Below are 27,661 nucleotides of genomic sequence, written 5' to 3' on the forward strand. Positions count from 1 at the left end.
TACTCTAGAAGAATACGGCAGAGCTATAGCAGTGAGGCATATTGAGTAGCAAAGAGCTACTGCTTGGATGTCTTAATTTGCAAAGGCAATGCTCAATCACGCTCCCAGCCCAGTGTTTGGCTGTGCTCGTTAGACCCCTCGGTTGCCAGAGAGGCTGGCTGCAGAGAGCTCTTGGGCCGATGCTCCAGGAAGAGCCTCAAAGTGCTCGATCAGATACCTGGCTGAAGATCAGGATAAAGCTTTTACGCAGCCCATTTTAGCAAAGCGAAATAATGTAAATCAGTTAACAACCCGTCCTGTTAAAACATTTGTGACCATGAAAGGAATATTAGTTTCATAATATTTGGTTTTCAAATAGTAAACATTCTTCTTGATTTGGGAACTTAGTTAAATGTGTTCTCTTCCATTGTAGGTACCAAAAAGAAAAACAAAAACAAAAACAAAAACAAAACCCAAAAAAATTGCTGTGGTATGACCATTCAAATTTGTTCAATGAACCAGAAAATATTGCTGTCCAATTCTTAATGTTTTGAAGACAAGCCTATGCTGTAATTGAGGAAAGCAGAGAGCACACGCCTCTACTGCTGCTAAGCATGTGAAAACCAAGCAAAATTCAGGATAATAGCAATTCATCTCTTTGCTTGTCATTTTAAGCTGAATTTCACAAAAACAATGTCTGTAGGATTGCGCTGTCAGTCCCCTCATGACATTCATGCCTTATTGAGCGATTTCAACCACATCTGGAGAGGCAGAGATCTCAATGGTAGTGAATTTGCAACAATAAATAGGGAAGGATGTAACAGAAAATCAGATAAACCATTAGACATCGAGGGATCCGCTAAGGTCACAGGAAAAGTGACTTCCAAGTTCAGCTGAACGTGACATAATTCAGTGTCATCTTCACAGATATCAAGATGTCATCCTGTCATCTCACAGGTGGCAGGTACATCCCCGTCGATGGTTAGTCTGAAGCATATGTTGCAGTACTGCAGTGCCAGAGTGCGGGCAGATAAATCACCCGGTCCTTTTGCCTTTCAGAGATGCTCCTCCAGAAGATCATGTTTGGTTTTGGCCCTCAAACCGGGCAGCCTGGCAGTCTTTGCTGCCAGCCACTCTAAGTGCCAATAATCAGCCTGGTTTGTGAGCAGCATATAATTAAACTTATCTCATTTGGATTGAGATGTTCCGACTGCTGAACAAAAGATTTTCTCCTACTTCTTTTTGTTTGTTTTCTATGCTGCTGTCATCAGAGAATGCATGAATAGCATTGTAGCCAATCTGGTCCAAAGCTATGAAACAAGAAAAATTTGTAAGAAGAGGCAGTAACTTATATTACTTAGTACAGAAAAAGCTTGATTTACAAAAAGCACACCAGCGTTGTGTTCACAGTCTGTCAAGACATTATCAGTATCATTGTTCAACAGGAGACTTGCCTCTGGAACTAAAATAAAAATGTTATTTAATATTTGTGTTACAGTACAGATCAGTCAAGATTAGGAAACTCTATTTTGCTACTTTTGAGTCCTAAGAGTTGGGAGTTACTTTACGTCAATAACTTGTTCTTCCCCCATCTTTCAAGGCCACTTTTGGCCTTGAAGGATTAGAATTGGCATCTCTGCTTTTTTTTAATGTATTAAGTATATTTTAGATTTTTAATTGCTGCAAAGGCTGTTAAAGCCTTGCAAGATTTCTGAGTTAGTAGACAGAGTACATAAAAAGACTCTTTACTACTCTGACTTTCCAAAACACTGCAAATAACATAAAATAAAACCACTGGCTCTTCCCAACCGACACTTTCAGGCAGAGTTACCTCCCGTTAACTGCACGCTCGCAGCCCCTGCACTGTTTTTGCTGCGCCCGGGGCTGAACCCCATTGTGCCGGGATTAGCCGCCACATGACCATCTCCGCAATCACAATAATCGCTCCGGAGCCTCCTATTCACGACAGCTGGGACAGGAGGGAGCGATAAAGGTCAGGCTCAGTGTGCTCTTTCCCAATTATTCTCCAGCCTGGCCGAGAAGCAGCAGACAAGAGCAGACACACCGGCTGGTACTCGTGGTCTGGCTTTAACGTGCTACTAAAGTGCAAAAGTTACTCGGCTTGTGTTTAATATCTTTTGGTTTAATCACGGCTATTTTGAAGAGTTTGGATGATTTTTTTAAAGATATTTTCTCGAGGTTCATCCAGGTTATTAAACCACTTAAAGTGTGACAAACAGACCACCAAGAAGGCAGCTGGATGCCAAGACTGAACTTTCAAACCGAAGACCTGGGAAATACTAATCCTGAAGCAAGCAGAAAAGGATTTCCTCAGGTTTAGGAGGCCTGAGTGATCAATCTGTGCAAAGGAGTCCTTCCATCATTAATGCATTTTTGCTGGGAATAATATATGTAGGAAAAATGGAGTTTTTAACCTTTTCTCCAGAGATCCACTGCTTTTCACAATTAGTGGACTGCAGCGATGGTGATGAAGAGGAAATATTAGTCTGCGGAGAAGATTTAGAGCTTAATCCTTTCGATGGCTTGCCTTACTCTTCCCGTTATTATAAACTTATGAAAGAAAGAGAAGAACTTCCAGTATGGAAAGAGAAATATACTTTTATGGGAAGTTTGCTTCATAATCAAGTTGTGATTGTGTCAGGAGATGCTAAGACTGGCAAGAGCTCCCAGGTCAGTACAGTATACTTGGTTGGGTTTTCGTATTATTTTTAGAGTGTTTTGGAACATTTAATATTGTACACTTTTTAGAGTTGCTATTACTATTTTACTAATGTCCTCTCAAAACTGAAGAAACTTTTTGCAATCAATTTACTATTCACTGCTGTTCCCTTTATTTATATGGGGCACATCAATATCCAGATTTATATTATACTAGTACCTGGCTTCAGTCAGCAGCGCAGAGTGCTGTATGGTCCTGCAATATAATAACATCCAGTTCTGCAGAGTTCAGAACTGCAGTTCAGAGCTGAGTATATGCACACATAGTTGTACTGAGTTTAGCAGTTCTCAGCGTAGAAACAGATGTGCAGCCACCTTTTGTAATCTGAGGTTTTAAGGCCAGAGAGGGAAAGTGAAATACAAAAGGTGACAAAAGATTAATGCATTCAAATATAGATTTAAATATATATATATATATATAAAAACATACATTTAAATACCTTTCTTTGAATATTCACAAACAATTGACACTTACTTTACATTTGCCCATTACAAGCCATTTTACTTAGTTGATGAAGTCTTGTGGGCTTCAGGGTAAACTGAGTACTGAAGAATAACACTTTTCTGACTGTGACTGTCTGACACAGTGTCATAAACAACTAACAAAAATCTCAAACTACATCTTTTTACATACTAATTTTAAAAATATCAAGCCCTTTCTGAACACTGAATGAACAACACATGCATTAACTCCTGTAGTTTAAAATTCCAAACCAAATATGCACATAACCTTAGAAAAATTCTGTATAAAATATTCCTGTATCTATCAGTATGTGCACTGTAATTTTTTCTTTGTTTGTATACCAAAACACCACACTTCAACTTGAAAACCTATCAACTATATATTTTCCAATCTATGTATCAGAATATATCAGCTAAAATCCTTCCCTACTGAAATTACAGGTGTATTTCCACTGTCTTCAGAGAGGCCAACCCTAAGTGTAAAATACTTTAGGATTTACTTCAAGTTGCTTTAGTATTTTGTCAGTAAATAATTCCACCTATATTTGCCTGGCCACTATTTTATTCATTTGGAGAACTTTATTTCCTCCTCCCCGATATTGACTGAGCTAGTCATTTGATCTTCTTTTTGTCCATCATAGAATCATAGAATCACAGAATGGTTTGGGTTGGAAGGGACCTCAAAGCCCATCCAGTTCCAACCCCCCTGCCATGGGCAGGGCCACCCTCCACTAGACCAGGTTGCCCAAAGCCCCATCCAACCTGGTCTTAAACACTTCCAGGAATGGGGCCTCCACAACCTCTCTGGGCAACCTGTTCCAGTGCCTCACCACTCTAACAGTAAGGAATTTCTTTCTAACATCTAATCTAAATCGACCCTCCTTCAGCTTAAACCCATTCCCCCTTGTCCTGTCACTCCCTGCCCTCATAAACTGTCCCTCTCCAGCTTTCCTGTAGGCCCCTTCAGGTACTGGAAGGCCACAATTAGATCTCCCCGGAGCCTTCTTTTCTCCAGGCTGAACAACCCCAACTCTCTCAGCCTGCCCTTATAGGAGAGATGCTCCAGCCCTCGGATCAGCTTTGTGGCCTCCTCTGGACTCGCTCCAACAGCTCCATGTCTCTCCTGTACTGGGGCCCCCAGAGCTGGACGCAGTACTCCAGGTGGGGTCTCACAAGAGCGGAGTAGAGGGGCAGGATCACCTCCCTCGACCTGCTGGTCACACCTCTTTTGATGCAGCCCAGGACACGGTTGGCTTTCTGGGCTGCAAGAGCACACTGCCGGCTCATGTTGAGCTTCTCATCAATCAAAACCCCCAAGTCCTTCTCCTTGGGGCTGCTTTCAATCCATTCTCCGCCCAGCCTGTAGTCGTGCTTGGGATTGCGCCGACCCACGTGCAGGACCTTGCACTTGGCCTTGTTGAACTTCATGCGTTGAATCATCACGTTGAATGCCCAGTGGAAATGGTAAACTCTGCAATGCCAGTGTTGGATTCAATGCATATTCTTACTTGGAAAGTGTGTTTCGGTTCTGATTAGTGCTATATCAGGAAAGAAATACAGTGGATTTGCAGGTGGGTCATAAGAGAAGGTGAAACACTTTCTCACGGAATGAAGGATTGAAATCATTGGGGCCATTTCTCAGGCAGAAGTAATGGTCCTTCTCTCAATTCAGCCAAGAGAAAATGCTTTTTCCAAGAATACACAATTACTTTACAGAACTCGTGTTAAAAGACATCACTGAACCCAAGATCTCAGTTGACTCTAAACACATAAATATCCACTAGGACTATCAAATTCTGTCGTAATAATATAAAACAACCTAAATCTGTTACCACAGTAAGCAGAGAAGAATTTTCAAGCAAGTTTTATAAGCCAAAACATGATTGTTTATGACTGAGAAAACTTTCCTGAAGGTAAAACTGTAGGATAATCACTGTTGCAGGGCCTCTCACATCTGCCAGAGACTTTGATGCTGGACGCTGCTAGAGATCACATATTGATCTAGAGACACCATACTTCTAATTGAAATTCCTATGTTCTTGTAAAAAGGATAGACCCACAGCTGGTGCCTGGAATATTTTTTGGAGTACAGTGTTACTGGCTGTAATTTCTACAAAACAAACTTCGTATAATAATAAACTACTTGCTAAGAAATGTTAGCTTTTAAAATTGTCCTTAAACAAGTTTAATAAGATGCAACACATTGCTGGCTGTTTTTTAAACATTTTTAGAAACATAAATAACTACACAGAAATAAATGATATGTGGCTGATGCACCTAGTTTATATATGGTGATTAAGTAAAGTAAGGGATTTGAAACCTAATACTCTCACTAAAATAATATTTACAATATAATTTTACTTTCTCATGACAATAACAGATTAATTTACTATTTTCTAGTGTCGATTTTCTACTGTAAATATATACACTAGAGAGCTACTGCGTAGGTTTCTGGAGCAGGTCAGTTCCAGTTAGCTTTCTTTACAGAGCAATTAATCTGAAATTATATATATTTACTCTAGCATTTGTCAGCTTGAAATCCTCTTCTTCCTGGGACACGTTTGCCACGTCAAGCACCTGAATGTGACGTAGCATGGGCAGGTTTACTGCTGAGCCAGGTGAGAAGCCCCTGACAACTGCACCAACATTGTTAGCTCAATGAGCACGTGCTTAAGAATGAGACTGCCAGTGTTACCTGCTCCCCGGAGGTCAATTCTGTCCCTTCTGCGATACATTCCAACTAAGCCGAATCCAATTAAGAAATTCCCAGGTAAACCTTCCAGCCCATGTCACTCCAACTCTTGACTGCTTAAGATATTCAGGTCCTTGACATTTACCAAGGCAGATAATTTCTGTGTCAGGTACAGCTCATCCATCAGCAGTCCGGCAGACAGTACGCAGCAGGTGCTCAGGCTGATTTAGTTCTTCCACACTGTCTACTTCTTTTGCATTAGTCTCTGCTAAGCGTGTTAAATACCAAATCCATCTGTTTTCTTATTTACTTACAGATTCCTCAGTGGTGTGCTGAGTATTGCCTTTCTGCCCACTATCAACACGGCGTAGTTGTATGCACCCAGGCGCACAGGCAGACAGCAGTGTGGCTGGCACTGCGCGTAGCTGATGAAATGGATGTCAACGTTGGCCACGAAGTGGGGTATTTCGTCCCGTTTGAAAGCTGCTGTACGACAGAAACTGTCCTGAGGTTTGTGTGTTGGGTTTTAATGCCTTCAAGCAAATAGGTAGCTTACAGTTCTTTGTAAGTGCGAAAGTTTGCAGCTGACAGCATTCCAGTCCTTAGCTCTCCGTTGCACCACTCCACTAACGTGGTCAGGACTCGTAACCAAACAACCGTGGGGGAAACATTGCTATAGTTGCAAGATTTTTACGTACAGTATAAAAACAAAAAAACCAACACTGCTTCATAAAGGTTGCGTATAATATTTTAAAATGCAGGTACATTGGAGATTTTGTCATCAATCAATAAGCTGTAAAAGGCTTGAGGGAGGTATTCTGTGCTAAATTGTAGTAGAGATTTAAGTGGGCACGGTTACTGTCAGTGCAAAGCTTCATGGAGCACCTCAGAAACCTCCGTATCGTGCTACTTTTTGTGTTTTCCAGTACAGGAGTGTTCATTACTGTAAGAGAACATGGGATAATCTATCACAAACTAAAACTGAAATTTAGAAGCAATCAAAATTATGGCTAGAAAATGGTATATTCGGTAACAAGAGAAAAAATATTTAGGAGGATTTTTTAAGAGATAAGAAATGCACTTAATGTATTAAATATGGGCAGGTGACAGCAGCAAAACAGGGATTCAGATTTTGAGCCTCTCTGAAAGTTAGGAGAATTATTTTCTCTGGTTCCTTAATATGTCAGGCACAACCTATAAAATCTAGATCATAAGCTTTTTTCCCAGCCACAGATTTCCAGTGGAGAAGAGGATACTCACCACTTCTGAAAATCAAGTTCAACCGCTCTTCCTTTCATGTGTCCTTTCTCTTTCACGGAGAACTCTGTAAACCTCATCCTGCAGCGCATCTTCCTGCAGCTGCTCCTAATGGGAAAAAGAGATGAATCCTATCCTCTCATGCATTAAAACCTGGTTCAAGAATTCAAAGACCTGCTGAGCAACACAGCAAAAAATACTGTCCTTTTAAAAAAATTTCAGTAGCAGGAATAATAGGGATAAAAGTGAGGAGGGCCTTACGGTATGAATTAATCTCTCATCTTGGTCCTGGCACTGCCTCAAACGTGCATGTACACCTTCTTTTCCTCATCTAAAAGTATTAGTTCCTAGCTCAAGAATAGGTTATGGCATGCAATACGCTTAGACAGTTTGGAAGATGAAAAGTAATATAAGTTATGATCTTAGGGCAGAATTATTTCTTCTTTTGCCTAGAGCATCCTTTCAACCTTTCAATTGAATTACACTGAGTTTCTAGCTGCTTAAAGGAGGATTTAAATATGTAGTTGAGACTGCGATACTGACTACAAAATAGCCACTCTGTTCTTATCAAATCTTTCCTGTTAGAACAGAAAGAACCGAGCTGTCCCCAAGACCCTCAATTAATTTCTTACGGTCAAATCTGAATACTCCCAGAACCTTTGTAGAGTTTTTTGTTTGTATGTTCAGATACTGTACAGATGACATGCTACAAAGGGAAATGATGTCTACTCCTCTTCTGAACTATTATGGCGTTATCATCTTGGATGATGTGCATGAAAGAACTGTTGCAACAGATGCATTACTTGGCCTTCTTAAAGATGTCTTGATATCAAGACCAGAATTAAGGCTGGTAATACTCACTGCGCCTCATATGTCCAGCAAACTGCAGAATTATTACGGCAGCGTCCCCGTCATAAGAGTGGAAAACAAACACCACGCAGAGGTTGTATATTCTTGCAATGTACAGAAAGACCACTTTCTGTGTGCGCTAAGGCTGCTCTTTGAGATACACCATACGAAAGAGAAGGGTGACATCGTGATCTTTCTGGCATGTGAACAAGTAAGTTATTAACTGATTCCAGTATTTCTGATTTTAATCAAGAAACAATTTACATCTCTGTTTTTATATGACCTATAAATATCTGTTGCCAGTATCTAAGACACCAGACACTGCCAACAGCTTTTATCATTTCAGGTTTTTCATACAAATAAGTTATGGTATACATAATGCTGTATTTATATATATATATAAAAATACATTTTGTAATCTCTTACAAGGAACTATCAGATTTTCTGTAGGCTTAAAGAAAGGCCATCATCCTTCTGTGTGACCCAAAAAGTAGCAAAGGTGGCATAGAGGGACAAGGGCGACAGATGCAGGGAGTTAATACACTGCAACCTATTCCGGCATTGGGTACCTCACACTTTGTGATTCCCCGTTTTGCAGGAATGAACACATATCCAGTTTGCATAAATGTCCTACTTCACATGAATGTTTTTACCTTAAACCTGCCTACAAGGTTTTTCCATCTGCATTCTCCTTTACGGCTGCAAACTTCCCAACCATTTGTGTACACAACAGCAAATGCCACCCTGGAGGTGCTACAGATCTTCCAGGAATCTGCATGGGCTTGGCTATTCTAGAGGTATCTCTGAATCCCTGAAGACAGCAGAGATGCCCTAAATTCACTGCCACCAGGGCTGCATGATCACGTCCTTCTCAGAAAAATTTCACAGTACTTTATTGCTGTTAAAGCAATCTCCCATCAAATAAACATTTTAAGACTTGAAATTATTATAAATTATTATTATTTATTTCCTGATAGTGATCTTCAGCCTTCTACTTTGTATTATTAAATCTGCTTTAGAACAACAAATTTGCCTTAGTAGCTCCAGGAGATAATGACTTTTCACACACAAAGATAAATTACCATAAACTACCCAGGTAGAACTGCTTTTCACTGTAAAAAGGGGGATGGATATGCAACACCTTTAGTAATGCTAATAATCAGTAGTAAACTTCATAGACACAAATTTTACAAATGATGAATTAGTGAATTCTCTGTATCAGTTCCCATATTTACAATAGGTAATGTTGAGAGAAAATACAAAGTCTTTCCATTTCGAAGTACTGGGAACAAAGTTTTATTTCTGCTCAATTTTTTCTTTTTTTTTTTTTTTGGATAAGCAAGTCCCACACAATACTAAAATAATAATTTCTTTCTTGCTGAGAAGAGATTACTTAGTTTTCTCTCTCACACTGAATAACAACACTCATTATGAACAGTTACCACACAGTTCACATCCCATGCATTCTTGCTTAACTGTGATTTAAAGTTTCATACTGCTAATGGCTCACTGTTCCCTAGCACTCAACTGTCTGTTAAACTGAACAAAAATATGAATAAACTAAGAACATTAAGATTTATATGTTGTTGTGGTGCCAGCCTTGCTATTAGATGCCACTGTCATATCTTTATAAGAATTTTTATAGAATACTTTCAACCTGTAACTACTATGAATGTAGTGGCACTCTCAAATAGAAACTTAATCTGGTTTTTCAATTTTGAAAAATGTTTGCTAATAAAAATGCTTTTGGAAAAAAACCAACAAAATCCCTTTCCAACTGAGCAAGTCTATGAATAATTTTTTTATAGCTTTAAAAAATTGTTCACAACACAAATTATTTTATATTTAAAAAAAAGACTAAAACAACAAAAAAAAACCCTTCTACAATTTATATTCAACCTCTGAATTCATGGACTGTTTTAAAGGTGATGTTCCATCAACACAGATTAAGGACATTTTATTGACTTTAAGTCTTCACAGAGTTTATTAATTATTGGGAAGGGGGAAATCCTTTACATTACTTATATCTTCTTAAACATAGTAATTAAGGTAAAGTAGGGAGGTTCCTGCAGACTTCGATCCTTTTATGTATTGTAATTGGACTAAGCACATAACAGCAGTTTCCAAGCAGGGGCTCTGCCGTTTCAGCCCTCCCAGTGATGGCCTGAGGGCTGGAGCAGTGATTTGCTGTCATCTGTTCTGACTCCAAGAGCAGCCATGTGCATCGCACCTTCGCCAGCTCACGTAGAGAGCTGCTTCCCAGGGAACGTCGCTACTCAGGGCGCCCACGTGCATAACTTTGGTTCCAGCAGAACAGAAAACATTTTGGGCACACCAGTGGGGTGCCCGAGTATCGCCTACAGTATTACCAGCCCTACACATACAACTAATTTGCACCAAACTCTTTGGCACTAAATCACTGATGTGGATGCAGCCTACATGTCCTATATACATAAAGTTTAGTGACAGTTTCATAATTTCTCAGCCTTGCTCTTCCTATGTTATATTTTTGCACATCTGTCTTCCCCTGGAGGGTGGTTTGGATATGATTAAAGTCAGAGAAGACTATTTTGAAAACTGCAGAGGAGAAAAAGACATTTCAAAAAACAGCCCAGCTCTTCTCTGGTCTACAGTTAGTGGATACAGTTGGTAAATTCTCATACATAGCTCTTTTCCCTTATTTTTCGCTTTAATTATTAATCTTGTACGATTTAAATGTTGTTATAGTTTGATACATAGTTGAAATTAATTTTAGAATAAAACAGTTGCTTTAAAATTAAATATTGATATTTGTTTTCATACTCATGAGAAAAAAAGAAAAAAGTAATCTTTCTCCTGATTACAGGAAATCGAAAAAGCTTACCAAATGATCAGACAGGAACAGTCTAATTTAAATCCTGACCTTGGAGAACTCATCCCAGTTCCTCTATACCCCACAAAACAAGACCTAATTCCCAAGCCAAATCAAGACAAACAGAAATGCTGCAAAAAATACAGAAGAAAAGTGCTACTCACCACAAGCTTTGGAGAATCTTTGATTTGGATTAAAAACGTAACTTTTGTCATTGACGTCGGGGTTGAAAGAAGAAAGGTTAGTGAAGTTAACCAAAATCAGCATGCCAAGAATGAACTATGCATAAGCTTTTTTCCAGGGTGGGGGGAAGGGAAATGTGCAGCTAATAGATTGGTGCAAATGGTTTCTAAAGGATCTAATACTTTTCGATTCTTTCATAAGTCAGACTCTATAATATTTTTAACATTCAAATTAACAAAATATTTAAATAACTTTCATGGACATCTTATGTGAAAACCAAGCAGGAAAACACAATTACTTCCTAAATGTAGTCAGAAAACAAAATTTTCAAGTTTCTAAAGCCAGATTAACACTCTCAGCTGAAACTGCCGCTCATTTGGGCACAAAACCAATGACATTTCCTTTGCAAATTATATCTCACCTTAGTTTTGGCCTATCCATCATAATTATCTCTTCAGCATCTTATAGATAGAGCAAAACACAATCAGTTCTTGGCTACCTCTTGGCAGATTACCCGGTTTAGTATATTAACCTCATCCCTTGTTTAACAATTTCATAATCAGGGTAGTACCACAGATCACATAGTGCCAAGGGATGCTCACGCAGGGAACCACTTCTTTTTAAAGCTGCTGGTGCTCCTTCCGGATACTGTCCAAGTACTTCAAAACACTGCCATTTATCAAATTAATCTTTGTCCTTTTCCAGTTCATTCTATGTCCTCAGTTCTTGTTTTCCACCCCATCCTGAGAAGGACTAGTGCAGCTACAAATGCGTATCTCTTGTTTCTTTCATTTATACAAAACTGACGTCCTCAAGAATGAGTGACTATGTAGGAACAAATCATTATGTGAATCGGACAGCTGCGTAACTACGACAGGCTTTGTAACCATCCTACCTGTTTTGCTAGTCCAGGAGCAAAAAATTACTCCAGTAATAGGCAAAACCCCAATATAATGCAGTTTCTTTGTATAATCCAGCACAGAATCACCAAAATTGAAGTTAAGTGTTCCTAAAATTTTGGATTGGGGATCACTAATCCTGATTAGCCTTGGAAGTAGTTCAGGCAAAATCTTGGGGACTACCACTACCTTTCATTTGCATTGGAAAGAACTGCGTCTAACACCATCACTGTCAAGGGTTCTCATTTGGGGGTTATAAACTAACTCAGCCTCAAGTCACGGGGAACAAAAAATTGTTATACTTCTGTGTGAAACAAAGAAGTCTAAAAGCAGTTTTCAATTAGGCCATACAAAACTCAACTTATTTCTGAAACTAGAGTTGTCTTGGATGACAGAAATTAATCTCACTTCCATGGTAATCTGAAGCTCAAAGTAAAATTCAGTGCTTCCAGACTTCTATGAATCAGAAACACAAAGTGATGGGAAGAAATCTAACACAGTCCTGATGGCCATCAAATCACCTCCATTGGTTACGCAATTTTAACCGTTATTTCAGTTACTTTGTCATAACAGCTAAAGTTCAGTCCTCTAATATTAATTCCTCAGCAATTCAAATTCACATTCAATCCATATCGCTGAAAGTCAGTTGAATGTAGAGGGAACAGGCAAAGTTTTGTGCAGAACAAAATCCTGCGTAAGTCTTGCAGCTGGGATATAAAATAAATGTACCTGGAAGAAAAGAAATTTGACTCCTGCACATTTTATCATTCTTATTAAAACCTTGCTTAAAGTAGACAAAATCGATTCAGATGACATGACTAGCAAGCTGCCTTATCCAGATGTTATATGTCTTGCCATATACTACAGAAGCTTATGGACATCATCTGGTGGTCAGAAGAGTGAGTGAATCAGCTCCTCAGTTTAATCAAAATAAAGTACAATTAAGAAAAAAAATGAGGCATTATACATCTGTTTTAAGGTCCTTGTTTTCTGTACTGAATTGACAGATTTCAGTATTAAGACAAAAATCTGGAGTTATGGAACAAAATGTTATCAGACAATGATGAGATTCTGTCATTGGAAGAAATAAGTAATCTTTTTTGATGCTTTTCGTGATGATACCACAGAAATACATTTTGTGCTTTAGTAAGGTACATTTCTTCAGAAAAAGACATTTTTCTTAGAGTATACTTACAGAGTTATTGCAAAACGTGTCTATCAATTTATCAAGGCACTGACTGCTCTCATTTCCAAGCTAGTGAAATAACATTGTATAAAAAGAAATGAAACCGTTATATTTTCTGTAAAATGACCTAGACAAAAATTCAATACAGACCATTAATATTTTTGTAGTCTTCACTTTACTTATCTGATGCTTAATATCTTTTTCATTTAAAGGTGTACAATCCTAGAATCAGAGCAGACTCTGTTATAACGCAGCCTATCAGCAAAAGTCAAGCAGAGATGCATAAACAAATTCTGGGCATGTCTTCATCAGGTAGAATTATTAGCTCAAAATTTAAATCCATTAGCTCAAATTATTAATAGAATCAATGTGGTAATGCGGGGGGGGGACACGACCAAAAAACCAGTAATTTTCCTGAAATCTCTTCCAGGAAAACTCTTCTGCTTGTATCCTGAAGAATTCACCTACAAAGAAATGAAACCACATGTACCAGCCAAAATACAGGAATCCAACCTAACTAGCATGGTTCTCTTCCTGAAGAGGATGGATATAGCAGGCTTAGGACACTATGACTTCATAAGCAGGCCAGGTAATGATGATGCACCAACTTTCCATATTTTTATTACTATTTCTGCAGTTATTTAAAGATTAATTTTGCCTTTCTATTCACAGTACTGCTTTTTATTGAAGTGGTTGTAATATCGCCACTGCTTTTACCACTTACCTGCTAGAACAGTTCACAATGCAACAGTTGCACTTAGAAAAATGGTATCATGCATAAACTGTTTGCTCTGAAAAAGACCATAAAGTATCTGAAGGGAATTGGAATGCAAAAAAAAAAGATAATAAAAAAATATCAATATTCCAAGTATCTTCTCACCTAGGTTTCATATTATTTTCCTGGAACCCACAAAGAAAATTTGTGTCCCATTGTACAAGGCATTGTATAACTATATAACAAAATATATTCCTTTAATCAAAAGTTTACAACCCAAATAAACTACTGTTGTTACCCAGGAGATATATTTGGAGAAAATCAGCTTTCTTATCATCATCCAGCATCTCTTACCTCAAATTTACAATAAGCTGTTACTTAAGGACAAGATTATTTATAAAATAAACCCGAATAAACTTTCAATATTAGACAGGGAATACTCTGCATTTTGAGGTAAGAGTGTGAAGAAAGTCGTTGCTTTTTTATTATTATTATTTTTCTGAGTTCATATTTTAGGGCTTTTTCTATAGAAGGATATTCTTCTCTGTTCTGACCTACAACAAAACCCAAGTACCACTGCACATTCTGCTGTTGATTTGAAGCCAGTTAAAGTGAGGGAAATAGCACTGATTTCACTGGTTTGGGGTCATGTGACCTATTGCTAGCTTATTTTATGATAATTTTCCAGTGCAAATAGGAAGAATTCTTACATTATCCTTCCTTTCCTCATGCAAATACACGAAATTAGAACGATGGCTTGTCTTCTATGTGTTGTGCACCATAATTAATTAGTATTAAAGAGTTTAATTCCCACTGTTGGATGTTGTGATGGATTGTAAGTGGAATTTTTAAGTAGAATTTACTCTATTTTTCCCTTGTCTGCCTGTTTGGCAGAAACATGCCTAAAAAAATGTGAAAAAACTTCACCAGTCTGAGTGGTAACTAATTCAAGACTGATGAAAATCAGAATGTTTTGGCCCTGTGAGTGTCACCTCCTGTGTTGAATCTAGGAAACTGTCATGGAAAACGGTCAGTTGGATTCCACTCAAATTTAGAAAGCATTTTATTAAAAAAAAAATTATTCTAAAATGTATTAGTGCTTTTACTGGATATGAAGAAAGTTTTTCTTGAACTGTGGAACGAATTAGTAAAGTTAGATTAGGAAAAGCATTCAGTGTTTTTGGCTTTAAAGGCACAATGGACATGGTATTCATAGAGAATGAAATGCTAGAGGCATTTAAGGATTTCACAGATGTCAGAATGCTAAGTTTTGTCAGGATTTTTGAGATAATGAGGCTGAAGAAAGCATCTTGCTGATGTATACAAAATTATAAAGGCATTTGATGAATGTATCAGATTTACTTGGAAGGGCATCAAATAGGAAAAAGTTTTTGCTAACTAGATCAAAAGTGCGAGGTCAAGGTACTGAAAAGTTTGAGAAATTACTGAAACAGTGTGAGGAATGTTAGAAAAACTGTTTGAACAAAGAAAAAATCCCACAAACACTGTAGGGGGTCTGCTGAAAGGAGATAAGAAAGTCTGCACAATTTCCTGGTCCCCTTCCCATCGTAAGGCCCCAGATAATTAAACATTTGAAACTTTGCTTTAATTGTCTGGTACAACCCTTCCTTTGTCCTAGGATAGATCACACATTGGCTTTCCTTGCCCTGGGGTTTTCTTCTTCCCACTTCTGAGCAGGCAATGAACCTCTTTCCTCCTAACACTTAAGTTATATCCCAACCACAATACTCCTGAGATGACTATAAAGCTCACACTATCAGAATACAGACAGTGTGAAATACCTGGTGTGAAATATATTTGTCTGAAAGAAACAGGAATACTGAAGTAAGCAAATTTGTAAGGGGAGTTAGTTATTTTATTAGACCAACGGACAGAACTCAAAACAGATGTCAAGCTTTCAAGCCCAGAAAACCTTCTTTTGGGCCCTTCATCCTCCTGAGAGCTTTGGGTCAATGATTTCGGCCTGTGAAAGTCCAAGTTTTCTCATTCTGTGCTGAGACAGCCCCAACCTGCTGTGCGCACTTGATGCCACGCAGGTCTCCGGTGGCTAAAGAAGCACGACATCCTTCAGCAGAAGCAGAGACTGAGTCTAAAGGCGCACAACGGAGTCCTTGATGCCCAGCTCCAAATACCTCTGGTACCAAATCAAAAGGTAGCCCTAAAGCTTTTTCATTGCTAGTCATAAGGTCAAATAGATGTTACATCTTTCTGGATTATGTACTGCAGGCACAAGATCAACTGGAATAAAAAACAACACAAGCAAACAAAAAGGCATGGCAGTATTTCTATATGCCCTCATCTAACCTGGCCAAATCAAGTGCTGTTCAGAGTACACAGATACTAAAAACATCAACTGCCTTTCTATTTCTCCCCAGCACAGTTTGTCCTGGGCTTGACTATTCCATGTCTCTTCATCTCCTTTGAGTAAAGGGACTAAACACATTGCAGCATCTCCCACATGCCAAACACGTCACAGGTTTTCCTACGCACCGTTTCTGTCCAGCTAGCATTCTCAAGTGTTCTTTGCAACTGAATCAGATGGAGACTTTGGGGTTTTTTAACCCAAGGTGAATTTCTCCTAAACAAAATAATGTTTTCCCTGAGATGACAGATGAACTGCTGAACAAGCAAATCAAAAGCACACCAAAACTCATAGCAAGAATTCAAAGAGAAGTACTTCACACAGTCCATTCCCTGTACGTGAAGCAGAGAACATACGGCAGATAAGAAACAAAAATTACATCAGTAAAACATTTTATTTCTGCTCAACAACAATGTGCACAAGTGGTTTTTTTCTGCTGCTCTTTGAGGAAAAATAAAAGCCTGGATTAACTCTGACTCATTACTGCATTATGAAAGCAACAAACATGTCAGGCTTACAGCTGCTGCATTTAATTCACACTATAATCGAGATGAGCAAATGCAGCAGACTTGTTACCCTTTTTAGAATTCATGAGCCATATGAAAATGTTTTTGGCACTGCAGTTTTGAAGTGCATTATTTGAATTCTTGTGCCACTATAATAGGGATGTCTTTAAATTTTTATCAGTTAATCAGCTAGATCTTTACTGTGTTATATAACAGGAAGCAAGAACTTTCCCACAGATTGCAGCAACATTATGTATCTTTGTAAATCACTAGAAAATCCTTATTTAAACTATGCAAATCAGTATAAAGATGAAGCCATGTAAAATTTCCGTAAGAAATCAAGGTGAAAGCAGTTTGCAAATTCTGCATTCGTGCAGAATTACCATAAACAATTGTCAGATTAAAATATTTGTTGATGGTCATAGATACCATGACATTTGAGAACTACACTATTGTAACCCCACTGGGAATGTATTTCTAGAATATCCATAATAACAAGAGTTGTATAAATGCATATATTTTCAAATTGTTTCAGAAATAAAATTTGTTTGCGCATTTCTTCATTAGAAACAGACTGTCAAAGATGGAAACTCAGATTATTTACCTTAAGATTTATTATCTTAAATTCATTTGTTGATTCTTTCATGTGCATGCTTTGAGGATGACACAAAGCAGATAGAAAACCAACTGCACTGAACAGTCAGTGCTACCCCTGGTGTGTGGCTGTAACGGTGTATTTTTGTTAGGAAAATGCTGGTCAGTCCCTGTCTGCTGGCAGAAAAACACAGTAGGGACCATTACCATCCAGCTTGGAGGGGTGAAGAAGCAGCATAAGGGGGAATGGAAAGACTGCAAAGTGTGAGTTTGGAAAAGTAATTTTTAATCATCAACTATAATTTCAAAATAAGTTATTGAATTGGTGACATCAGAGCATGACACTCATAAAAAAATCATACCTCTGAAGTTATGAGGGAAAAAGAGAATCAAGATAAAACCTGCACACAGAAGCTTGTCCTTGCAGAAGGAAAAATCTTTGCATAATTTGAAGAAAACTTGGCAATGGATTTCTCCATATCTTCAGTTTGCTATCCAAGGAGCAATGTTAAAAAACAATAACAGAAAGTGCCATTCCCCAGAATATTCTCCCTGCAGTAATTACTCTGGCAGTCTGCATGCTGTTAAGCCTCACAGAACCTGGAAAAACTTGTGGTTTGCCAAACAGCGAATCAGCTCTTTAAAGACAATGTCCCTTCACCTGACATTCATGTCAGCTCTGACTTTGTAACAGTTATTCCTATGGAAAGAAAAGGTCTATCAAAGAGCAGGGATTTTACATAGCCAGAATTTTCAGAGTAGACCAGCACACAGGACCTGTAGATCCTCCAGATACGCATGATATGGCAGTTAAATGCACTATTAATAATCATGAGATTTATGTTTCATTCCTATATCTAATAAGTGAATATTACAGAATTTTTGGCAAATCGCTGTATCACTTGCTTCCTTATACAAAAAGAATTATACTTTTGTATTTATTTTATCACACAGTAAGCACTTCAATTTCAGCCACGTGATGTGATACTGAAAGATTAAAGGTGCAGCCACCTTTAGAAACATAACTTATTCTGTTCATGTCAAAGTTACAAAAAACCTGTGAAATTAAGAATATAATTTTAAGTCAGCTTGAAACCCTCAGATAAATTATTTCAGCACTAACAATTAGTTACATATTTGCCTTATTAAGCCTAACTATGATCAAGAGTAGGATCTGTATTTATATAAAACTGGTCAGATTTCCCGAGACAAGTCCTGAGCAACCCAGTCTTAAGTAGCCAAAGAACACAGGCAAGGGTAAGAAAATATCAGATAAGGAAATACCTTTTCAATTTCTAGGGACGTGACAGTTTCTTGTTGAAAGCACAGGATGCATCTTGAGAGCTTCTCTTTAACTTTGCTCCTGTGAAAGCAGCAGTTGAGTCACAAACTTGCGGTTTGCTCGATGGCAGCAGTAGCTGGTGTTGGCAAGCAGCCCTAAAAATAATGACACTCGCTAGAAAGCATTATAAGACAATGCAGATTTCTGTTCTTTAAAGAAGAGCTTTCCATATCTAAACATTTACACTACTTTTGTTTTATCATAGTTTGTATTTAAATAGGAACCATATCATAAAGAACTCTCAAATGAGCATTTGCTGTTCTTACAATGGCTTTTGATTGAGTTTGTGACTCAAAATGCAGACCCATTTCTGAAAGCCCTATTCTGTAACTTTTTTAAATTTCAGGTTCCTTCACCTGCTTAATCTACCTTTACCATCTTGGCCTTTCTAACACAATAAAACTCCAGGAGTCTTTTTTTTTTTTTAATGTAACACTCATAGCAAAATAGGGAAGTAATTTGTGCTTATAAATCTCAAGGCAACTAACTCTATGGCATAAAAATGCAAATTACTGATGCTATCCGGGGATGGAAATTGGCTGCCATACAACCATGTATTTTGTAAGTTCTAGCACAAACTACTTTGTTGATTTCTGGAAATTAGCTTTCCGTGATTTCCTAGTAATTACTATCTGTCTGAATGACCATTTTACTCTCCTTGTATTTTCCATCACTGGTACCTATTTACTGTCACCAACTCTTATTCTTCATCAGCTGTTACTTTTAATTTCTTTAAACTTCCTAAGTATTTTCTTCTCAGATGCTTTAGCTTTTGCAAGGGCTCATCTTTTATCCCATTAAACCTCATATGGCTGATAACAAATGTTCTCTCTAGACAGAAACCCCTTGTGTTTTACAGGCAGAGATATGAACTCTAATACTGAAATGAAACTGGTCCACAGTTTAAACAGGAATTTATAGACTCCTGAGAGAATTCCTCTGAAAGCTAGTAGTATAGTAAGTGTTTTACAATTAAGTAAAACATGCTGGAGTAGCTCTGTAAAAGCTCATGTAAGGGGAATTAATAAACTATTTTTTCCCTTCAGACATTAGTAACAGAAAAGGGTTAAAAACAAGTGTTTGTTTGCTTCCCATTTTACTTTTTTCTCTACTTCATTATAACTAGTTAATTACAGAGTGATGGCAATAAACTACTAATGCCAACAAAGTAAAAACCCAAACTCGAGATTTTCTTGCAGGAAGGTAGGGTGCCTGAAGTGAGGTGTTATGATGAAACGTGACTTACCAGCTCCTTACAGGCTTTCTTTGCTTTCAATCTTCATGATGCAGAGTAGCCTGCCAAAGATAGGTTCCCCTTCATAATGAATTCAAGTAAGAAATTCTTTCTAGTCATCTCCTAATGAAGATACAAGAACAAATACACACCCTGCCTGTGTGGGTAGCTGTGGTTGTGTTTTGGTTGGTTTTTTTATTTAGAGATTTTTTTTTTTACATTAATATGCAAACTGACAGCAGCCCACAGAAACCTGAAAAATTGCCAGTGCAGTCATTAGTTTCCCAGTGCTGGGTACGAGGCCAAGTCCTGCTGCAGTGGAATTTCTGCCACCAACTTCAATGGGACTAGAATTTAACTTGTTATCCATAAAACAGAGAGAAAATACCAAACAGTTCTTTAAACTGGAATAAGGAGAAAGTTGCTGCAATGACAGGAGAGCAGTTATGAATTTAAAAGAACTGGCACTCATAAAAGATATTGACCATTACAATAACACCTGGAACAGAAATCTACCTTTGAAAAGAGCTGGGAGGAAAGTGCCTTCACACTTCGAGTTTCCAAGTTTCCACCAGTGTCTTTCATGCTCTAGCAAGTCCTTTTTGGAGAGCGTAGGCTTGACAAAGTCTACTCAGCTTTCAGCTTTTTTGCTCTCTCTAGCCCTGGAACTGTAGCCACCACGGTTGCACATAAAGCACTTCTATGCTTCTTTTGCCAAAGGAACCTACTTTCATGAACAGCAGATTTCCTACAGACCTGCTCAAGTTCTCACTTTAAGTACTGATTTGGCTAATCCCACCCTTTCAGACATGTTTTCTTATCACTGCAACTGTGAGGGTCTGAATTCATTACACTGTTCTTTCAGCAGGACAAAGTGTTGCTGAGAAAACACTTAAGACTAATTTTTTCAAAATCTGAAAAAAAAAATCAGAATAATGCTTCACATTCTGCTGGCACCATCTACCAAAAGCAAAAGCAGTCAATAAGAGTAAAATGGCTAGGGTATACGTAAGCTCATCCTGTCTTCCACTGCCTCAGAGGCAGAAAACCAAAAGAAAAATAGTGAAAAAAAAATGGTAAAGGAGAGATTCAGTGAGATACTTAATGAGAAAGGAGAGTCTTTGTCAAACTCCTTTGTTATTTACTCCCATCCAGCCCAAACTCACTTATTTCCTACTTTTTTCCCAAATCAGTCTCTCAGTCTACCTACCTATTTTCCTATATTCACTCCTTATTTTTTTCTGCCTCGCTGTTCTCACTTCTACCTATGGAGCTTGTAAGGAAGTTATAACCTACAATAAGGGAAAAGTAAATATTTAATTTTGTTCAGTGAGAAAGTACAGCCAATTGCTAGGGAGACATTTTCTTTTATTATGCTCCCATTTTTCTACTGACATCATGAGAAACTACGTGAAAAAATAATAATAAATTAAAAAGGCAACCAAATACCTACAAGAATGGTAAGACAGATACAACTTCTGTAAATGCTTGTCTTTTGGTTATAATCCTTTCCTAGAGCACACTATCTTTGACCACCCCTCTTTAAAAAGAACGAACATGCACATAAAACATACCCAAAGACTGCCAATAGTGCAGTTTTTGACATAATCTGGATACAAAACACTATTCAGCATTCACTGTGTCGTGACTTGACAAAAACTGCTCTGACAGAAAAAAGATCAACAGTTGCAGCCCTGTAGTTGTCACCCTTTATTTTCTTCCTCCAGAACATTCTCAGCCTTCCATTCATCTCATTTAGTACTTTTTCTTCTTACCCGTTGTCAAATGACAGAAGCTGACTTCTAAAATTTTCACATAGGAAATATACGACTGAAATATTATAATGAGAATTCAAGCATTCATTTATATGTAGCTATTCTCAAGGATTTGAATTATCTTTCCTTTTTATTAGCTCCTGAAAGCCTGATGCAGGCTTTGGAAGATCTTGATTATCTAGCAGCCCTGGATAATGATGGAAACCTTTCTGAATTTGGAATTATTATGTCAGAATTTCCCCTGGATCCACAACTGTCAAAGTCAATTCTGGCTTCGTGTGAATTTGAGTGTGTTGATGAAATGCTCACCATTGCGGCCATGGTAACAGGTACTCATAATGTCTTACTGCATGGCTTGTGCCACCTGCCAAATCCACGCAGACTCTTTCAAAGTCTATTCACAAGGGCAACCCAAAGGCAAACTTTTGTTATTCACATCCCGCTTATTTCAAGTAAATGAATATCTTTGGCTGTTTAAGTCTTTAAGCATGCAATGAAACACAAGTAATGAATTCATAAGTAGCACTCCAATTCCATGCTTCAAATGCCCCATTAACTGCCAACCTTTTGTCAGAAACCATACACAGAACATCCCTTCAAAATGAACTTCCTTATCTCATATTCATGTACATTTGTTACAGACTGAGGCAGCAAATTAGGGGAAGTTCTAATTACAAACGATATTGAACTGTTGACCTACAAAGACTTACTTGGTGATCTTGTTTCTTTAAAACTTTAAATGTTTTATAAAACTAACATAACCTTAAGTATCCATACTGTTGTGTCCTGATGGATCACTCTGCTCATACATGGCACTGTGAGACAAATCAGCTGGCCGAAACACTGGACACATGAAGTCTGGAGCAAGAACATTTATATTAGAAGGTTGTTAACTATAGATCTTCTTTCATTTGATATGACAGAGCTTTCAAACCAACACATAAACCCCTGATATTTTAAACCTATTCATTCTGTAAAAGCTGCTATTGAAATCTTAATACATCAAAGATGCACAAAATCAGATTTTAGGATAACTGAGAGGGGGTGACTCCAGAAGTTGTTCAAATAGCAAATAACAACGATGACTTCTCAGAATCCCACCAGATAGTACAGAACAGGGCTGGACTCAGGTTCTTTCATGTCTCAGAATTACATAGTGATGTTGGATTCAGCAATATTTAGCTGTCTCACTTCTTTCCACTACAGCCTCCTAACTATATAGCACTACACTACTGTACAGGATCAATGCTTGAGAGCTATCTACTGCTTAACAGCCACAGCTTAATCTTGCCTGTAGGAAATGTTTTGGCATGGCATTATTGCGCTCTGCCCAGAGGGAATATTCTAGGCCCAGAAATTGTGACGAATCTTAGGCAGCAAGGACATGAACCCACAGGACACCAAGCTGCATTAGTTCTTCTTATGGAACAACATGGGTTTATGCCCAAGCTGGCTTGATTTTTTTAATACTGGGCCTAAACATGTAATAAAATTTTTAAGTACATATATCAAATGTAAACCATTGAGCATAAGCACACTTTAGTTTTTAAAAAGCACAACTATCTCAAAAGACACAATTATGTAGCACGGTACCACAAAAGAAGTAAAATGCACTGGAAGGCACAAATTTCAACATACAGGAGCAAATCAAGGCATTACATCCACAGATCTAGTTTCTTTCTATATTAAAGAAACCATATGCTTGGATCCTGGGTAAATTGGATCATTACGAAGCAGTTCTGGCATCAGTCTAGGAGAAAGCTGCTTTCTTTTGTGTTTACAGCACAAATTAACTAAAAAGAGACTGAAAGAACATATAAATAAAACCTTAGTGAATGCAATAGATTCAGTTCTTCAGCTGCAATCCAACAGTGAAGATTAAAGGAAACTGAGAAAGGAAAAAGAGAAAATCTATCAGTGGAGTTACTACTTGTGCATGCGGCTACATGTCTTAATAACCACTGGCTTGATTTTTTTCTAAGCTCCTAATTGCTTCTTACACGCACCTCCTGGAACAGAAGAGATTGCTCTTACTTGCTGGCGAAAATTCTCACACCCTGCAGGAGATCACTTTACCCTTATCAATGTCTTCAACGCCTTCAAGGAAGCCAGTGCAAACTCCGCAAGCCAATGTAAGTGTACCCATACCAGCCAAAATCAAGCACATTGTAACCAATTTTGAAAAAAAAAAACAAAAACATTTAGTTCATAAACCCTTTTTGAATGATTCTTTCTAGAATTGCTAATTTGCAAAGGGAAGAGAAACCTAAGATAGTTGCCATTACAAGCAAATATTAGTTTATTAACTGATTGAAAGTGATCTAAGACAGCATACCTCATCCAACAAGGATACGTAGGCACTACTACAATTGTCATTTGAAGTAATATTGTACAAAACCAGAAAGATGGTTCCTCCTGAAAGAGCACACAATCCAGGCTTAAGATGTGAAATGACATAAAACACTGCTGAGGAGGGACTTGATTCCCCCAGCAGCCTAACAATTCTGGTGGTTTTCTGATAGCTGTCAACTAAAAGGGAATTTTAAGGGAAAAAAATTGAAAATAGTAAAGTTCAGATTTACAGGAAACCAGATAAAGGCCAGGGGATTGCACAGCCCGCAGAAGCTTTTCACAGCATTTTCCTGTGCTCAAACATTTTCTCAGGTTTGTTTAGCCTGAGTCCAGTACTCAGACACTGGAGTGATAGATCTGCATATAACAAGCAAGAACTTAGGACAGGACAGTAGGATTGTTTCATATTCAGTCATGCTGAATACTGAAGAGAGGTCCAAGAGAACCTGTCCTTCACCAGCATGCAGGACCATCACCAGCACTGCAAACATGATTTCAGCTCCACATCCTGGCCTGAACCCAGAAAGCCTAAAAAATAGAGTTGCTACTCTTTCTATTTGAAGCCATTACTTTTTACAGACCAAATAAGGGATTTTGAGTATTTTTATTCAGAAAAATACAGCTAAAATTCCATAAAACTAAATGAGGATATCAAGTATTGCCCACTCACTTTACGAGCAAGGAGCCTAAGTTGTCCATATGGTTCTTGTTATCAGAATTTTGGACAGCTCTGACACAGCTACTTGCTCCAAAATGTTTTTAATCTATTGCACCAGTCAAAAGCATTTTACAAAGCAGTATCTGCGGATAGTACCTATCAGTAAGACTTTGCTTTAAGCCAAAATACTGTTTTTTCCTCCACAGACTACAGTAATGAGAAATGGTGTCGTGATTATTTTCTAAGCTGTTCTGCACTGAGGATGGCAGAAATTATCAGAGCGGAACTAGTAGAGATTATGAAGCGTATTGAACTTCCCATTTCAGAACCGGACTTTGGATCAAAAGAAAATATACTAAGCATTAAGAAATCTCTCTTATCTGGTTACTTTATGCACGTAAGGAAAAATATTGTGGTTTCATCTTACTGCATTGTTAATTTATATAGAATGCTTCCGGAGAACTTAAGTTAGGTAGTGAAAGGTTTTGATCATCAGAAATGATAAACGGCTTTTTTTCGTCAGTGTATCAGACAAACACTTCTGCCAACTTCAATCCTCTCTCTGAGGTGCAGCTGTCACAGCATGAAGTCCACACACTTCACTGCAAGAGGAAAACTGTCAATATTCCTTTCACTCAAAGAACTCTTTTACTCATAAAACTCTTTAACTTGTAATAGTCTCTCAGACCTCATTTCTTTTTTGAAGATGTTTTTGTGAATACACCCTGGAAACAGAGAACTGACTTGTTAAAAGTTCAGGTATACATAATATACAACTTTCTTCATCTCAACGAAATGAGGTACTCTAACTGTAAACGTAAATCAGATTGGTTTATTCCCACTTGAAAACACGCTTTCCTTCACATCGCTATGCTCCACCTAAATATAAGAATGACCCCTCCAGACTACACTACTTCAAGTGCCCAGCCACACGTTGTATTTTAAAGTCTTACAATTCTTTGTTTTCACACAGACCCTTCAAAGCCAAGTTCAGATACTTACTGTATAAGCTTGTCCTCATTTGTTGCAGACAGTTTCCTCTCAAATATACAGATCGACATTTTATTTAACTCATTTCATAGTATCCAGTCCCTAGCTTTCCTACAGAAATTTGGGAAGAAGTTTAGGCTTTCCAGTTGAAAGTATGTGAATACAAGTTTAATTCCTGGTTTTAATATAATAGGCAAACACTGATCCATGCATCTTGAACATTCAATTAAGTAATGGATAACTCTGCATTTTTTTTTAGATTGCTCGTGATGTAGATGGCTCAGGTAACTACTTAATGTTAACACACAGACAAGTGGCCCAGCTTCATCCTTTCTCATCATATTGTAACACCAGAAAGATTCCTGAGTGGGTTTTATTCCACGAATTTAGTATATCAGAAGACAATTCCATCAGAGTCGTCTCTGAGATATCACCCGACCTGTAAGTTAACAATGATGAAACTGTTTCTTCACTCATACCTCTACCACAAAAGTGTAACCTAAGCCACAGACAGGGTAAGGATATGTGTGTACATTGAGAGCAATGCTTGGAGAAGTCAACTCCAGTCATCATCTCCTTTTCCTTTATCTGGTTCTGTTGAGAAATCATTCCAAGCATAACTGATTCACTCTAGATGTAACGTGTATAATAGGCATAACAGAAAAGGATAATTTTCATACCTAGTCAAGCAAGAGGAGTAGGCGTCACTGGAAGGGTGAAGAAATTGGGTTTTTTTCACACTTTTTATATTCACTAGTGAATACATGTGGAATAAATTTTATTTCTTTGTTGCCAGTATAATTCTGTCACTGTGTGTAGCTTTGCTTGATGTCTTCACTTTCATTCACATCACTCACTGCATTACAGCTCAGAACTATTAATAAAGGGAAGAACTGTGATCTCACACCTTTACTACTCTTTTCATGCAAAACAAAACATCATTTAAGTCAGCCTTTTGTATTTCCTAAGGTGGGCAGATCTGTTCAGAAACTGAAGTGGGTCTCAATGTCTGTCACTGTGACTGTAATCAATTCAGCCACTGAAAAAACACCTTACAAGTAGCAAAAGTTTCTTACAAGGTAAAAGATACAAGGGAGGGGGGAAAAAAAAATCAAGGAAGAGTTAACACAGCAGTGTACTCATAGATTAATCTAGCTGGAAATGTCTTTGTTCCCTGAAAAGCTATTTTCCAGCAAATCTTTTTCTCAATATGTTTTATGTACCCAGCCAGCTAAATCATCCCATATCAACTATCTATGGATTCAAGAAAAGACTACAGTCTTCCTTCTGCAAAAACCTCTTTATGCCAAGAATACACATTTCACTGTCCTATCTTTTCTATTTTCAAAGAAAGCTTTTTTCATCATTTTATTGAACCAAAAATATGTTCAAATCCAGAAACCTCACTATTTAATGCAATCTGCAGCATTGAGAACTGAATGACAATCACCTGAAGTGTAGACTGAGTACATTAAGTGCAGGTCTACTGCAAGTACAAACTGCTACTGCATCTTACAGACAGTTTTGGTTTTGAGTTGAAATACCAACTTTGTAGCTGTATGCATCAGCATGGTGCTAGTGTCTTTTGTACAAGCCTGGAAATAGCTATTCACACACTTCAAAATTCAACTAAAAAAATAATGTTTTTTCTTATTTCCTCACCAGATTCGTGGAGCTGGTACCTCAGTATTATTTTAGCAATCTTCCTCCTAGTGAAAGTAAGGATATTCTGCAGGAAGTGATCAATCACTTGTCACCTGTTTCAACTATGAAGGAAGAACAGAAAACTAACAATGACAACAAAGAAAATGAAAAATTTCCCCAAACTCCGACTGAACAAAGATGTATTATTCAGTGATTTTAGACTGAACTATCAAATATTGGAAAAATATAAATAAAAACACTATATGCAATATACATGCCCATCTTAACCCATGTAATTATTTCAAACTTTTGACACAAATGTTTTTAACAGAACAATCATATAGAAAAAGCACCTTTCTTAACAAAAGGAG

At 37.8% G+C, this 27,661-nt stretch overlaps 1 protein-coding gene and 2 long non-coding RNA genes across 3 annotated transcripts; 1 reads left to right on the forward strand and 2 right to left on the reverse strand.

Moving 5' to 3' along the window:
* Window positions 1–1,186: 1,186 nt before the first annotated feature.
* On the reverse strand, window positions 1,187–6,303 carry LOC129208586 (uncharacterized). The gene is made up of 3 exons (XR_008577858.1): window positions 5,876–6,303; window positions 2,879–3,043; window positions 1,187–1,289 (listed from the first exon to the last, which is right to left on the reverse strand). It is a non-coding gene; the product is annotated as an uncharacterized LOC129208586 (long non-coding RNA).
* On the forward strand, window positions 2,401–27,609 carry DHX32 (DEAH-box helicase 32 (putative)). The gene is made up of 11 exons (XM_054831531.1): window positions 2,401–2,670; window positions 6,189–6,382; window positions 7,817–8,189; window positions 10,824–11,069; window positions 13,310–13,409; window positions 13,528–13,686; window positions 21,784–21,975; window positions 23,629–23,778; window positions 24,863–25,053; window positions 25,906–26,087; window positions 27,312–27,609. Exons 1-11 carry the CDS (start codon window positions 2,401–2,403, stop codon window positions 27,502–27,504), a joined length of 2,250 nt encoding a protein of 749 aa, XP_054687506.1. The 3' UTR covers window positions 27,505–27,609.
* On the reverse strand, window positions 6,694–8,073 carry LOC129208587 (uncharacterized). Its single transcript, XR_008577859.1, has 3 exons — window positions 7,991–8,073; window positions 7,133–7,237; window positions 6,694–6,815 (listed from the first exon to the last, which is right to left on the reverse strand). It is a non-coding gene; the product is annotated as an uncharacterized LOC129208587 (long non-coding RNA).
* Window positions 27,610–27,661: the final 52 nt, after the last annotated feature.

This window comes from Grus americana, chromosome 7 (genome assembly GCF_028858705.1).
Source record: "Grus americana isolate bGruAme1 chromosome 7, bGruAme1.mat, whole genome shotgun sequence".
NCBI classification, from domain to species: domain Eukaryota; kingdom Metazoa; phylum Chordata; class Aves; order Gruiformes; family Gruidae; genus Grus; species Grus americana.